Here is a 15019-nt window from a genome sequence, read left to right as displayed (position 1 = left end):
CTGACAAGTGGCAGAGCCGGGATTTGAACCCATGACCTCTGACTCCAAGGCCTGTGCTCTTTCCACTGAGCCACGCTGCTTCTCTATGTATCTTTTTAGCTTGACCATACTAAGCAGAGTTGTGTTGACCTCTCCCCCTCGTCCCCCTCTCCATCCCCCCATCTCACCTCCTTCCCTTCCCCACAGCACCTGTATATATGTTTGTGCATATTTTTTACTCTATTTATTTGTTTTACTTGTACATATCTATTCTATTTTATTTTGTTAATATGTTTGGTTTTGTTCTCTGTCTCCCCCTTCTAGACTGTGAGCCCACTGTTGGGTAGGGACCGTCTCTACATGTCACCAACTTGTACTTCCCAAGCGCTTAGTACAGTGCTCTGCACACAGTAAGCGCTCAATAAATACGATTGATTGATTGATTCGCCCAAGGGCACACAGCAGCCGAATGGCAGAGCCGGGATTTGAACTCAAATTCTGACTCCCAGTTTGGTGGGCTGTTCTGTAGGCTGTGCTGCTTTTCAACCTACTTGCAGAAGAATAAGAAACATAATACACTCGGTTCTGCCTGAGTGTGTGTTTTTTATTATGTTTTGGAAAGAACACTGTTACAGAATTAGGGTCTGTTCTTCTGACAGTGTGAGCCTGTTTATATATAGTATGACAGTGAGAAAGAAATAGTTGCAAAAATGCATGCAGCATTGGACACGGTGAGTACTTCAACACCAATTTTCTTTAATATGGCATCTTGCAGGCTACTACCTGGGGGTACAGATCAAGCTAAGAAATATGCTAGGATGCCAAGAAATTCACAGCCATACAAACCACTACAGACCCAAGGTCTCCTAAACTCTAACTGCAAAGCTTATCAAAGCGTTATTGGACCTGAGCTTTGCCAAAATAAGTTTCTAATCCTCCAGGAAAGTTCCTCTAAGAGACTGCTGGATAATTTCCCTTAAGGCTTTCTATGACTGTGCCTTAAAGGTGCATATTCAGAAAGACTTCTTACAGATATGGATTACTTTGCAAAGCAAACATAGCATTATGAACTAACAATAAACCCAAAGAAGGCAAGTTATATGCCAGTCTGTGCTTGAGGAGCCAGAAATACGATGTAAAATTTTCACTGGTAATACAGAACTTAATTTGGCTTCGAGGTAAAATGGTATTCCGTGATGCATGTATTATCCAAGAAGACTAATTCATTCATTCATTAGAGAAGCAGCAGAGAATTCATTAGAGAAGCAGCGTGGCTCAGTGGAAAGAACCCCGGGCTTTGGAGTCAGAGGTCATGGGTTCAAATCCTGGCTCCGCCAATTGTCAGCTGTGTGACTTTGGGCAAGTCACTTAACTTCCCTGAGCCTCAGTTCCCTCATCTGTAAAATGGGGATTAAGACTGTGAGCCCCACGTGGGACAACCTGATCACCTTGTATCCCCCCAGTGCTTAGAACAGTGCTTTGCACAAGCAAGTGCTTAATAAATACCATTATTATTATTATTATTATTCAATCCCAGAGCAGAGCACTGTACTAAGTGCTTGAGAGACTATAGTATGACAATAAGCACACACATTCCCTTCCCACAGTGAGCTTCAAGGCCACCCTGTCCTGTGGGAGACTATCAGGGTGGAAAATAAAAATTAAATTTCATATCAAACTATGAGTCTTCAGAGTCATAATAAAATATGATATTTTATAGGGCAGTGAGACCTAGAACTACCACAGAAGGGGAATCTAGAAGAATTCTACCATTGTAGAATAGTAACCATATCTAACATCAAATGGCAAGACAGGATCGCCAACAATGAAGTCCGGAAATGCATTCAGCTGCTTTGAGCGGGAAATGTAAGAAATGCAAAATCAATCTGCACATCTCCTGCCTCACAAGGAGCTCATGATTTAAGTGGCAGGGGCTACGCAAAAAGAACATAATCCAATCAACAACAGAAACAAGGTCACTCAAAATGATCATCAGAAAGTGTGTAAATTAACAAAAAAAAAAATGGGGGGAGGGAGGATGATCTTCCAGCCGCAAACTGCACCAGGTAAGTAGTGCTTAATGAGAAACTGCCACAATCTTCCCAATTTCCAAAGTTGGCGAAAGTGACTCTCACCCACCCTGTGGGGAGGGGGTGGGAGGAGATTTGCTTGCCACTCTATCTGGATGAGGGGGGACCCTGGTGCTCAAGCTGCCCCTTGGGAGCCCTAAAATCTTATAAACTTGGGAATCCAGGTGTTGGCAGGAGACCTAAGTGGTCCCTACTGAATCAAAATAGGGTTTTGATGAGCAGTGAGAGCAGAATGATTTAAATCATCAGTTGTTCAACCCCTGGCCCACATCCTACCTCTGCCCTGGAATGTCCTCCCTCCTCAAATCCACCAATTACTTCCCCCACCACCCCTTTCAAAGCCTTACTGAAGGCATATAATAATAATGATGGCATTTATTAAGCACTTACTATGTTCAAATCACTGTTCTAATTGCTGGGGAGGTACAAGGTGATCAGGTTGTCCCATGGGGGTCTCGCACTCCTAATCCCCATTTTACAGATAAGGTAACTGAGGTGCAGAGAAGTTAAGTGACTTGCCCAAAGTCACACAGCTGACAGGTGGCAGAGCTGGGATTTGAACCCATGACCTCTGACTCCAAAGCCTGTGCACATCTCCTCTAAGAGGTCTTCCCAGACTAAACCCTAATTTTCCTCATCTCCCACTCCCTTCTGTATCACCATGACTGGCTCTCTTTGCTCTTCCCCCCACCCCACCCCACAGCACTTGTGTATATATCTATAATTGTATTTATTTATATTAATGTCTGTTTATTTGTATTGATGTCTGTCTCCCCCCACTAGACTGTGAGCTCACTGTGGGCAGGGATTGTCACTCTTTACTGTTCTATTGTACTTTCCAAAGCGTTCAGTTCAGTGCTCTGTGCACAGTAAGCATTGTTAATAAATATGATTGAATGAATTTTACTCTTTGCTTACCTCTGTACTAAGTGCTTGGGAGAGTACAATAGAGGTGGTAGACACCTGCCCACAGTGAGGTTACAGTGTAGAGAGATTAAAGACAGAAACAGTTTCAAACATTGTGGCAAATCAGAGGCCTCCTGGAATAGGGCAGTAGACAGTCAGCCAGGTTTTTGGCAATTAGGAAAGAGGCTACTTGATCAGAGGCTTCAGGAAAACGCCAAAAGGTAGACGAAACCCAACAGTCATAGTAGATGACAAAATGATCAGCTCAGCTAAGGATTTACTGTTATGTGCACATCGAATAGAGAAAATTGTCAGTCCAGCGTGGATTAACTCGTTCCATCACCCCACCCTCAAATATAAGAGCTATTGAGCGTTTCCTCTTTATTTGTTTTTCAATAGGAGCATAGTCCCATCGTAGTCCCTTACCTATCTGGAAAACAGAAAGTATTGCTTTCTCTTCCCTCTTTTTTTTTTTCTATCCGATGGCCATCCTTAGCGTAAAACTCTGGCCTGCCTACACTCAAACTGTTGTCAGAATTTGTCATTCTGCAAAGTTTTCTACCTTAGAAGCTGGAGGCAGCAGCATCTTGCCTCTGCTCAGGAAGGGAAATTTTCTTACCCACCCGCCCCCTCAACCTAGAACCAGTAAGAGGAAGGGATGTGGGAGGGAATCTTGGTGTACCAGAAAATGTGTTGTGATGGGCTGCAAGTGTCTGGAACCCAGCACCACTATTTCTAGGAGGGCAGAAGTAAACACTCAATAAATACGATTGAATGAATTGAATGAACAAACTTCATTTGCTTAGTTTTTTACCACCCCATTCTCTGCTGTTGCTTTTTCACTAGCTTGCTAGTGAAAAAACAGCAACGACCATTAGTCCATCTCAAACTTCAAAGTAACGTGAGCATCTCTGCCCTATTGGAATCCTGAATTACTCAGCCATCCCAGGACTGTCTAAGCAAAGGATCAGTGTGAGCTGTGAATGACAGGTCTTCTTTTGTTTCCGATTCTTAGCGACCGGTACCAGGTATTTGATTCAGCACCTCGCGGCCTCCTCAGAGTGGAGGAACTGGAGGATCAGGGACAGACTCTGGCTAATGTCTTCATCTTGAGACTCCTTGAAAATGCAGATGACCGGGAGGCCAGCTATATGCTGAAGGCTTCATCACAGTGAGTAGTGAATATTGCAATCCTGTCTCCACATCACAGTTGCTCCTACGATTCCCCTCCCCGGTCACTTCAACCCCACCACAAACTGAAACAATCTATCATATTTACTGAGCACTTACTATATACAGAGCACATTTTACACATGAGAAGATGCTTACACATTTGTCCCAAATTGTCTGTGTCCTCATTATGAGAATTTATGCTTCGAATCTGAGGGGTTTTTTGCTTGAACAATCAGTTTCGGCAACCTACAAGTGGAACATTTTACAATTTAATTTAACCTTCACTTCAGTTTGCAAGTGAAAACTGCTCTCAAACGGTTGCTTTCCTGCTCCTTGTCCCACCCCCTGTTTACCTCTCCCAAACTGTCCCTTGACCTAGCCTAGAAAAAGACAATGTTATCAGAAATGGATAATAATGAGCCACTTATCTGCTCTGAAATCTAGTTAGGATGGCTAGCTGTGGCTCTACAAAGTAGCTTCAAATCATGTGACTACTCTGGGGCAACAATAGCAGCCAACCACTTCAGCTATAAACTTTGGGATAAGGTGGCAACTGGTGACCATAATAATAAGGACAATAGGGGTATTTGTTAAGAACGTATGCCAAGCACTGTACTAAACACTGGGTAGACATAAGATGATCAGGCTGGCCCATATGAGACTCACAGTTTTAGTAGGAGAGAGAACACTTATTGAATTCCCGTTTTACAAATGAGGAAACTGAGGCCCAGAGAAGTTAAATAACTTGCCCAAGTTTACACAGTAAGTAGGTGGCAGAGCCCCGGATTAGAACCGGGGTCCTCTGATTTACAGTCCCCATGCAGGCTAAATTGTTTTATGATAGACAGAGCCTCATAGTCAACCACTTGGATAAGGTGTAAAAGGGAATTTTCATTCATTCAATTGTATCTATTGAGCACTTACTGTATGCAGAGCACTGTACTAAGTGCTTGGGAAGTACAGTTCAGCAACAAATAGATACAATCCCTGCCCACAACAGGCTCACAGTCTAGAAGAGATGCAATTGGCATCATCAGCCAACATCATTCATTCAGTTGTATTTATTGAGTGCTTACTTTGTGTGGAGCACTGTACTAAGCACTTGGAAAGTACAATTCAGCAATAAAGAGAGGTGATCCCTGCACACACTGGGCTTACAGTCTAGAAGCGGGGAGAGTTAGCCGGACAGTAACTCCAGGAATTCTGGGAACTGCAGCAGCTGCAGGCTTTCTAACTTGTCACCTAGTTTTTCACTTGCTGTTAATGTTTTACCAACAGCTCTCCAGAATTGCATGTTTAGTTGCTGCTTGTGTAGTCCTGTTGTTCTGGGTGTCCTCCATGACCTTCTCCTCTTCATTCCCTCCCCTGCCTTCCCTACACACAAAAGGCATTCTTGGCCCTGTGTTATCCCTCACTCAGGGGAACACAAGATTGCCTTTTTTGGGAAACTTCATTTAACAGTTCGGTTATGGTTCTACGAAGGGATTTGTCTTAGATTTATTTGGGCAGAAATTGAATTGAGCACTGAAAGGGATTACTCACAGATCCTTCTAATGTTAACTTTTGAAAGATACAATAGTGGACAATTTACAGGTTGCTAAAGAAACTAAGGAACTGTAACCTAAAATGGATGAAGTTGGCATGCTACATTTAAAAATACAAATGAGGTCTTTTGAGTGAGCTTTTTGATGTGTATGTCTCCTACTGGGTGTGATTATATGTTTATATGATCATATGATATGTTTCCTTTCTATTATAGGAGCGAGATGAAACGGTGGATGACCTCCTTGGCCCCAAACCGAAGAACCAAGTTTGTTTCTTTCACATCCAGATTACTTGGTAAAACAGCCAATCCTGGGAAAGTGGTGAACAGCGGTAGATAGGCTCAGCCTGAGCTCAATAAATTTAAATATTTTTACATCATCTTTAACCCAGGATCTCAGAAATCCTGTGCGTGTGTGGCAAAAACTATGGGCATCATATTGAGACCATAGTGCCAAATAAGAGCCCCACTCCCAAATCATTAACAGCACTCTTAAGCAGGTGGAAGAAGTTGTCTTCCTAACTTCCGAGCATTCACGAGCTAAAGTGTTCTTTTCTCAAAACCTGAACCACTGGGGTCTTTGCAGGGCAGTCAATGATACTGAGCCTAAATCTGGGAATCAAAAGGTTAAATATTACAGCTCTGCTATCAGCTTTTGTCCATAGGCAAGGCATTTGACCTCTCTGAACCTTGGACTCCTAACCTGGTAAAATAGACATGCCCTGACTTTCAGTGATACTGAAAGGGAAAAATGAATACAATGTGGAAAATGTCTTAGGGTGAGGGGGATTTCTGGAACACAAAATGAAAGAAAATAGAAGTAACTTCAAATGAGTCTCTGGAGCCAGGTGTCTCTAGTGCAGACTCAGATGCCTCATCCTTGTCAATGGCTCTCTTGGGAGACCCACTTGCCTGGAAAACCTATGGAATGCTCTAATGATCCTCCCTGGGGGACGGAACCACCTTTCCGCTGAATTGAAATATTTTTATAGATGCTACGGGGAACTGGAGAGTGCTATTTTTCTAAATACTGCTCGCCACCCCCTGAGGGCTTGGATATATTCATCAGTAAAGGTACCAGGAGGACTCATGGTTTGCATTACTTAGCAAGCATAGCTCTTTATGAGTTAATTTTTTCCTCCCTTCCTCTTCCTGTCTCCCAATGCCAGACTGTCCTCAGGTGCAGTGTGTCCATCCATATGTAGCTCAACAACCTGATGAGCTCTCCCTGGATTTGGCGGACATACTGAACATCCTAGACAAGACGGATGATGGTGAGAACCGTGGAACTGCAGGCACTGGTCATATTTTCATAGAAAGGTCACTTTTTGTACCATCTTCATAGGAAGTTAAGAGTTGTTCGACTGAAAGAGATGGATGGGTCTGAGCAATGGGGAAAAAAACTAGACTATTAATCAATCAATCGTATTTATTGAGCGCTTACTGTGTGCAGAGCACTGTACTAAGCACTTGGGAAGTACAAGTTGGCAACATATAGAGACGGTCCCTACCCAACAGTGGGCTCACAGTCTAGACTAGTTTCAATAATAATAATAATGACATTTATTAAGTGCTTACTATGTGCAAAGCACTGTTCTAAGCACTGAGGAGGTTACAAATTGATCAGGTTGTCCCACGGGGGGCTCACAGTCTTAATCCCCATTTTCCAGATGAGGTAACTGAGGCCCAGAGAAGTGAAGTGACTTGCCCGAAGTCACACAGCTGACCATTGGCAGAGCTGGGATTTGAACCCGTGACCTCTGACTCCAAAGCCCATGCTCTTTCCACTGAGCCACACTATCAGCTGTGCAGTTAAATATTGACCTTTTTGGCCAATCAATTTAGCCAGTGGTATTTATGGAGAGCTTACTGTGTTAGGGTCTTAACTCCACTTGTGATCCCAGTTCAGTCTTATTCGAATTTGGGAAGGAGAGTGGAGAGCCAGATCCTGCCAGAAGGAATTGTTTATGCTGTATGTAAATCCAGCATATAGAAGGAGAGACAGGAGGTGCTCAGGGAAGGGAAGTGTTTGGGCAATTCTGCCTCTCCCTATAGGTTTCAAATCGTCTGTAGCTCAGGGCTAGGATAAAGTGAGAATACCTTTGGTGCCTTAATGCTGTATACTGTTTTTGCCAATCAATCAATCGATTGTATTTATTGAGCACTTACTGTATGCAGAGCACTGTAATGATAATGATGACATTTGTTAAGCGCTTACTATGTGCGAAGCACTGTTCTAAGCACTGTGGAGGACACGAGGTAATGAGGTTGTCCCACAGGGGGCTCACAGTCTTAATCCCCATTTTACAGATGAGGGAACTGAGGCCCAGAGAAGTGAAGCGACTTGTCCAAAATCACACAGCAGACAAGTGGCCGAGCGAGATTCGAACCCATGACCTCTGATTCCCAAGCCCGGGCTCTTTCCACTGAGCCACGCTGCTTCTCTAAGTACTTGGAAATACAATACATTTATGTATTCTCTATGGAGAAGCAGCGTGGCCCAGCTGGATAGAGCACGGGCCTGAAAGTCAGGAGGACCTGGGTTCTAATCCCAGCTCCACTAGTTGTCTGATGTGTGACCTTGGGCAAGTCACTTCACTTCTCTGTGCCTCAGTTACCTCACTTGTAAAATGGGGATTAAGACTGTGAGCCCCATGCGGGATAGGGACTGTTTCCAACCTGAATTTGCTTTTAGCCACTCCAGCACTTAGTAAAGTGCCTGGCATATAATAAGCACATTAAAAATATCTTTATTATTACTTCACCCTATTAGATTGTAAGCTCTCTGAAAGCAGGGATAGCATTTTTTTTTCTTTTGTGCGTGTGTTCCCCATGCACCTAATGCAGTATTCTGCCCACAACAAACACTCAGTATCTATCAATCAGTGGTATTTATTGAGTGCTTACTGTGTACACTTATGGGAAGCAGCATGGCTTAGTGGCAAGAACACAAGCTTGGGAGTCAGAGGTTGTGGGTTCTAATCCTGACCACCACTTGTCTGCTGTGTGACCTTGGGCAAGTCACTTCACTTCTCTGTGCATGTTACCTCCTCTGTAAAATGGGGGTGAAGACTGTGAGCCCCACGTGGGACAACCTGATCACCTTATATCCCCCCCAGCGCTTAGAACAATGCTTTGCACATAGTAAGTGCTTAACAAATGCCATTATTATTATTATTATTATTATTATTATTCTCTGTGCTTGTTACCTCATTTGTAAAATGGGGAATTAAGACTGTGAGCCTCATTTGGGACAGGGACTGTGTCCAACCCGATTACCCTGTATCTATCGCAGCACTTTAAACAGTGCTTGGCATATAGCGCTTAACAAATACCATTATTATTATTACAGAGCATTGTACCCTTTGGAGAATACAATATAACAGAGTTGGTAGACATGCCAGCAAGTCCCCTAATTCAAGGCAACTAAAATTCAGTTATCCATTTAAAGCTTCATATGTTGAAGTCAGGCTGACTATTATCCAGTTGCAAAAAGTCCCTTTATCCCTTTCAGTACTCCCATCCCCCACCCCTGATGATGATGATGGTATTTGTCAAACGCTTACTATGTGCCAAGCACTGTCCTAAGCGCTGGGGTAGATACAAGGTAATCGGGTTGTCCCATGTGGGTACCACCGTCTTCATCCCTATTTTACAGATGAGGTAGGAAAACCCAAACAATCAGTTTTTAAAGCGTTTGATCCCGGTTGCTTTTATTTTCGATGATTTTCTGTTTGGCTCACTGTGCACATTGAATATGAACACGTTGCCATAGAATTGTCAGGATTTATTGCGGAAACATCAAGGTGAGAAGTTGACTGCTTCAAAATCGAGTTCTGCGGGCCGTGTCTGTGGAAGAGTAGTGTCTTAATCTCAGTCCCCACCTTGTGGCTAGTCACTGAAACATCATCATCATCATCAATCGTATTTATTGAGCGCTTACTATGTGCAGAGCACTGTACTAAGCGCTTGGGAAGTACAAATTGGCAACATATAGAGACAGTCCCTACCCAACAGTGGGCTCACAGTCTAAAAGGGGGAGACAGAGAACAAAACTAAACATGAAACAAGGCCTGCTTGCTCCAGAAAGGTCGATCTCACTGTTTCTGTTACTCATCTCCAAACTGAAATATCTATTTTCCACCTCGAATGAATTTTCCCAATTTGAGGAAATGAATTACTGAATTACTTTGTTTACAAATTGCTCGTCAAGATAAGTTTTCACTTTGGAAAACAATAAGGAAAAATAATCATGAGCTTTCCCTGGCAAGAAGACCCTCTTGCTTCCTCATAATAATAATAATGGCATTTATTAAGCGCTTACTATGTGCAGAGCACTGTTCTAAGCACTGGGGAGGTTACAAGGTGATCGGGTTGTCCCTCGGGGGGCTCACAGTCTTAATCCCCATTTCACAGATGAGGTAACTGAGGCACAGAGAAGTGAAGTGACTTGCCCAGAGTCACACAGCTGACAATTGGCAGAGCTCTGACTCCAAAGTCCGGGCTGTCATCTGATTCCAGAACTCTCCTGATCTGCTTTCCCTCTTCTCAGGCTGGATTTTTGGGGAGCGTCTTCATGACCAGGAACGAGGCTGGTTCCCCAGCTCCATGGGGGAGGAGATCATGAACCCCAAGATAAGGTCGCAGAATCTCAAGGAGTGTTTCAGAGTTCACAAGATGGACGACAGCCAACGCAACCAAAACAAAGACCGAAAGAAGCTGGGCAGTAGGAACCGGCAATGACCTCTATCCAATCCTGTGCCGTGGAGTCTAAGGACAGTGAGCAGTACCTACGACTTCTAGGGACCGACCAAGCGCGGAGACTAAGGGCTGGGATGAAGGAGGTGGAGGAATTGGTACTAAATAGGACTGGTCTCTTGGCATGTTTTTTGCACCCACCCCTAACCAAAGGGAAACTGCCCTGCTTAATGTGTACAAAGCTCAACCCTTCCGCTCTTCATGCAGTGCTGCTGATTCCTGGCTCTTTCCGTGGCAAATACGAGGGAAGCACAAGCAGAGTATATTGGATTGCTGCATCACTGCCCTCTCCCCAGCTCTGTCTTCAGTAAGTGTGCGAAACCTTTCGTTGCATGGGCATGAGAGTGCTCTGCCGCCCTGAATAATCTCCCTGAGAAATGAGAAAACAAGCCCCCTGGAGCAGGTGGAGCGCACCTGCTGCTGAGAGCATGACAGAGCTAGATGGTCCCTGGGGGATCATGTCGTAATATTTTCAACAGTAAATATGGAGAAATATCAAAGTTGCGCTAAATTGTCCTGGCTACCTTAGAAACTGTTCAGATATTCCGTCCCTCAAATTTGAGATCGCCATTTCAAGCCCTCAAACTCAAATGATCATTTGGTGATTCAGGTTCTTAGTCACCAACTCATAGAGGGTCCCCACAAAAGATCAGGATCCTGCCCCCGACCCATCCACCCTCTATTCTCTCTTGGGATTTTCCTCTTCCCTTTCCCTCCCCTCTGAGACCAGAGGGCACTTCAAAAGCTCCCTGTGCAACTCTGACCGTCCCACCCTGCCCAGGAGATCCTGACTCCCATTCTCACTGCATGAAGGGCTCCAGAGGAGGTCAGGGTGCGGAGTTCACATCACCGAGTCCTAAGTATGAATTATCAGGGTAGCAAAACACCCCAATGATGTCCGAGACCTAATTCCAGACACACTGACCACTACCAAAGCTATGTAATCAAGGCATGCTTCTCAATGAATATTGTACACCTGGAGAAATAGCCATGGCTCTCCACTATTGCTCTTTCAGTTTTAAAGGGTAACTTCTCTAGTCCTTCTGTCATGCACTATCTTTTTCAGGCAAGGTTTAAAGCCCAAATATCTTCCCTAATCCAGGCCCTGCCCTGATTCCTGCCCTAAAAGGGAGGACGCGAAGCATTAATACAGGCTCAAATGTGACGTTTTCTCTCTGTGTATATATACCAGTCTAGATCTCCATTTTTATGTTCACGGATGTCCAGTGAGCCTTCAGCATCGCATATACAGTGTTTCCAGTGGGCACTGGAACAGTCCAGCTACAGTGTTAGTCCCTGCCCTTCCTTGCCATTGTGTATTTTTTATAATCAGCTTGTTGGTTTCATAAAATATTGCACATGTGAGAATGATGGAAAACAGATTAAAAGAATGTCGACGTTTTGGGGGCAAAATCCCATGAACCCAGAGAAGCCATCATAAAACACGCAGTGACCGTATTTTAAATAGCTGTACTTAACCTATATTGTTATGCTTTATCTTTAGATTACAGGCTCGTTTCAAGAATATATTTTCTAAGCCGAAACTCGAATTTACCAGCAATATATTTTTGGAAGTGCTGGGGGGAATGAATGTAGACTGAGACCAAGAACGTAGGCCAGGTGGTAATGAGGTCTGTCACACCTGATCAGAGGAGGGAGGGAGGGATGGTGTACATTCACTTAGGAAGCAGGAAGTGCTAATCGAAAACTGGGCTCTCAAAGCTCCTATCACCTCTCCCCTGCCTGAGCTTTATCCATAAGCCAGCTGAGCAACCCTGTGCATGAACTGCATGTGTATTAATTATGTAGGAAAATCAGCAGGGACTCCAAAAAAGGCTAAGAATCACAGGCCTCACAATCCTTTAACATATCTCTGCATTTCATGCAAGAAGAGAGCAATCAAACTTCAGGGACTTAAAAAAAAAATGGTTGCTAGAGAACAATCTTTCACAAAAACCTCTCACCACATGGATATTTGAGCTGCTATTTTTATAACTGTTATATAAGTTCTTCTCCCTCCCCCAAGCCCTCAGTGTGTTCACTCTAAACAGGATTGCCAAATGTGGGGATCTGTCCATGTGTGTGTGGCACAAAATCAGGGAAGTATTAGGCAGCTTTCTGACAAGACACTCTACAGCTGTGTCCTCCGGGCACTCTGAACTGGTGCCACTGCTGGCTGATCTTGATGCCAAGCCTAGTCAACCCACATTTGAGCCCGTGCTCTGTTCTGTCATCGGCCAACACTGGCTGAAACTGAGGACTCAGGTAGACTCCCCAGCACTCATTTAGCTGCGGTTCCCCAGGTTAAACACCCACCTGAACCAAAAACCCGAAGGCCAAAGGACACATGGTGTTTGGGGGGCTGAATCGAAGAGCTTGTTCAAAACAGTTGCTTGTCTTTTTTTTTTTTTCCAGATTCATCAGGCCTTGAGTAGTTAGCACTTAGAAATCTGAGATGTCACTTTGGATACATTTTAGGCTTTGAGCTGCACTGCGCAACCTGTCTTTTCAGTTAGTTCTTTTGGATTGTCAATTTTTTTTTTTTTGGTTAAACTCCTTTCCTCATCTAGGTGTATACTGCTGCGGTGTGTTGGTTTTAGGTAGTCTGATGATGTGTTCACACAGATCGGTTGAATAGATGCCCTTCTAGACCTGTATTGGGCTGCCTGACTAATATGGGGGAAGAAAAAAAAAACACCCTCTTTTATTGTTGTTGTTCCTGTGATGAAAATATAGCTGAATGAAATTGTTTCAAAAGGCTGGATAGAGATGGTGTTGTGATCTCCCTTTCTTTGCTTTCGCCAGTCCTCCCTCTCCTGCTGCAGCATTCCGAGAATTAGAGCCAGTATCTCACCGTGCTTACCTACTTCACTGACCCAGAGTGGTCAGTGGAGAATAGAGCCGCTTGTTAGGAACTTGTTCTATTTTCTAAGCTGAGTTAGTCTCAGGTCTTCATCAACTTCCTTTGTTCTACGGGAGGGCAATTAGGCACCACACCTACCCTCTCGGCCTCAGTAAAGAGGACCAAATTGCTTGGCCAAGAAGATTCTCCTTTTCCTTCACTTCCTTCCCAAAAAGAGGGGATGTCAACAGGAACAGGGTGCTAGTGTGTTCATTCATTCATTCATTGTCGTATTTATTGAGCGCTTACTGTGTGCAGAGCACTGTACTAAGCGCTTAGAATGGTGCTGTCCCCTACCTTCAGGAGGGTGCAGCATAGCTATGACTTGGTGTCCCCTCTCCACGGGAGCCTTTCATCTCTCCTTTGTGCCGAAGTGTGGCCACTTGCAATGACTGGAAATAAAGAAAACTCCTAGAAGTGATGGCTTCCAAATCAGGACTCAGGCCCTGCCAAGGAAATTTACACTGCTCCTCCTCCTCCAGTCACAGTCCCAGTGAAATCAGAAGGACCCTTGGCCCCCAGGCTATCATCGTTCAGGAGAAGATACACCCAGGTGATGGGGGCCTATCAATATTGAGTGCTTACTCTGTGCAAAGTACTGTACTAAGCACTTGGGAGAGTATAATGCAACAAAATTAGTAGACATGGTCCCTGCCCACAGTGAGCTTACTGTCTCGAGTGGGAGACAGACATTTCTATCTATCTATCAATCTATCTATCTAGCAATAATTTATAACATAATTTAAAGATATGTGCATAAGCGCTGCGGCCCAGGCTGCCCACCAGGCATGGACTGGTTGGGACCCATTCTCCAGGAAACTCTTCCTCACTAGGCCAAGAGCTATGGAATCGCTTAGAACAGTGCTTTGCACATAGTAAGCGCTTAACAAATACCATTATTATTATTATTATTATTATTATCCCTACCAAAACTACTCTTAAAAAATGTGTGCTCTTCCTAACAAGTGGTGTGTATGTGGCTTCCAAGTACTCTGTTTTCCCCCAACACCAGTGTATCCACGCATGCCCCCAGTGGGTAAGGCCAGGCCCCCACCTTCCAGCCCCTTGCCCAGTACAGGCTGAGGCTTCAACCCCCTCCTCTGCCCAGGTGGGAGTGCCATTTTGCTGGAGGATAAGGAAATAGATAATAATAATAATAATAATGGCATTTGTTAAGCGCTTACTATGTGCAAAGCACTGAGGGCTGAAATCCTTGGCCTTCCTTAAATGAACTTGTGCCCCAAAGAACGGCAACATATAGGTTGCCAGCTTGTACTTCCCAAGCGCTTAGTACAGTGCTCTGCACACAGTAAGCGCTCAATAAATATGATTGAATGAATGAACAGCCTCTGTATCGCTCTTCAAGAGTTTGGGACTAAGATGGCAGATCTTCCCTCAGGCCCAAAGGGGCCTGGCCACAGGATTTGCCCTCCAGCCCCATGAGACATGAAGGCTGAGTTCACTCCTTTGCAGAAAAAAAGGGTGAACAGCTGGTTTGCTCTGTCCCTCCTTGGTGGTAGGAAGGAAATCAATCAATCAATCATATTTATTGAGCGCTTACTGTGTGCAGAGCACTGTACTAAGCGCTTGGGAAGTACAGGTTGGCAACACATAGAGACAGTCCCTACCCAACAGTGGGCTCACAGTCTAGAAGGGGGAGACAGAGAA

The 15019-nt window shown here is 44.3% G+C and overlaps 1 protein-coding gene across 1 annotated transcript in view; it reads left to right on the top strand.

The window, feature by feature from the left end:
- The window catches only part of NGEF (neuronal guanine nucleotide exchange factor), a 59094-nt gene extending 45884 nt beyond the window's left edge, over positions 1 to 13210 (top strand). Inside the window, exons 10-13 of the mRNA XM_038756683.1 lie at positions 3991 to 4146; positions 5908 to 5987; positions 6861 to 6965; positions 10244 to 13210. Of these exons, the coding sequence (XP_038612611.1) occupies positions 3991 to 4146; positions 5908 to 5987; positions 6861 to 6965; positions 10244 to 10434 (532 nt within the window). The 3' untranslated portion in view covers positions 10435 to 13210. The remainder of the gene's footprint in view (positions 1 to 3990; positions 4147 to 5907; positions 5988 to 6860; positions 6966 to 10243) is intronic.
- The last annotated feature ends 1809 nt before the right edge of the window (positions 13211 to 15019 follow it).

The sequence above is a fragment of the Tachyglossus aculeatus genome, chromosome 1 (assembly GCF_015852505.1).
Source record: "Tachyglossus aculeatus isolate mTacAcu1 chromosome 1, mTacAcu1.pri, whole genome shotgun sequence".
Lineage (NCBI taxonomy): Eukaryota > Metazoa > Chordata > Mammalia > Monotremata > Tachyglossidae > Tachyglossus > Tachyglossus aculeatus.
Note: the sequence above shows the minus strand (reverse complement) of the source record. Positions and strands in the feature narration are given on the sequence as shown.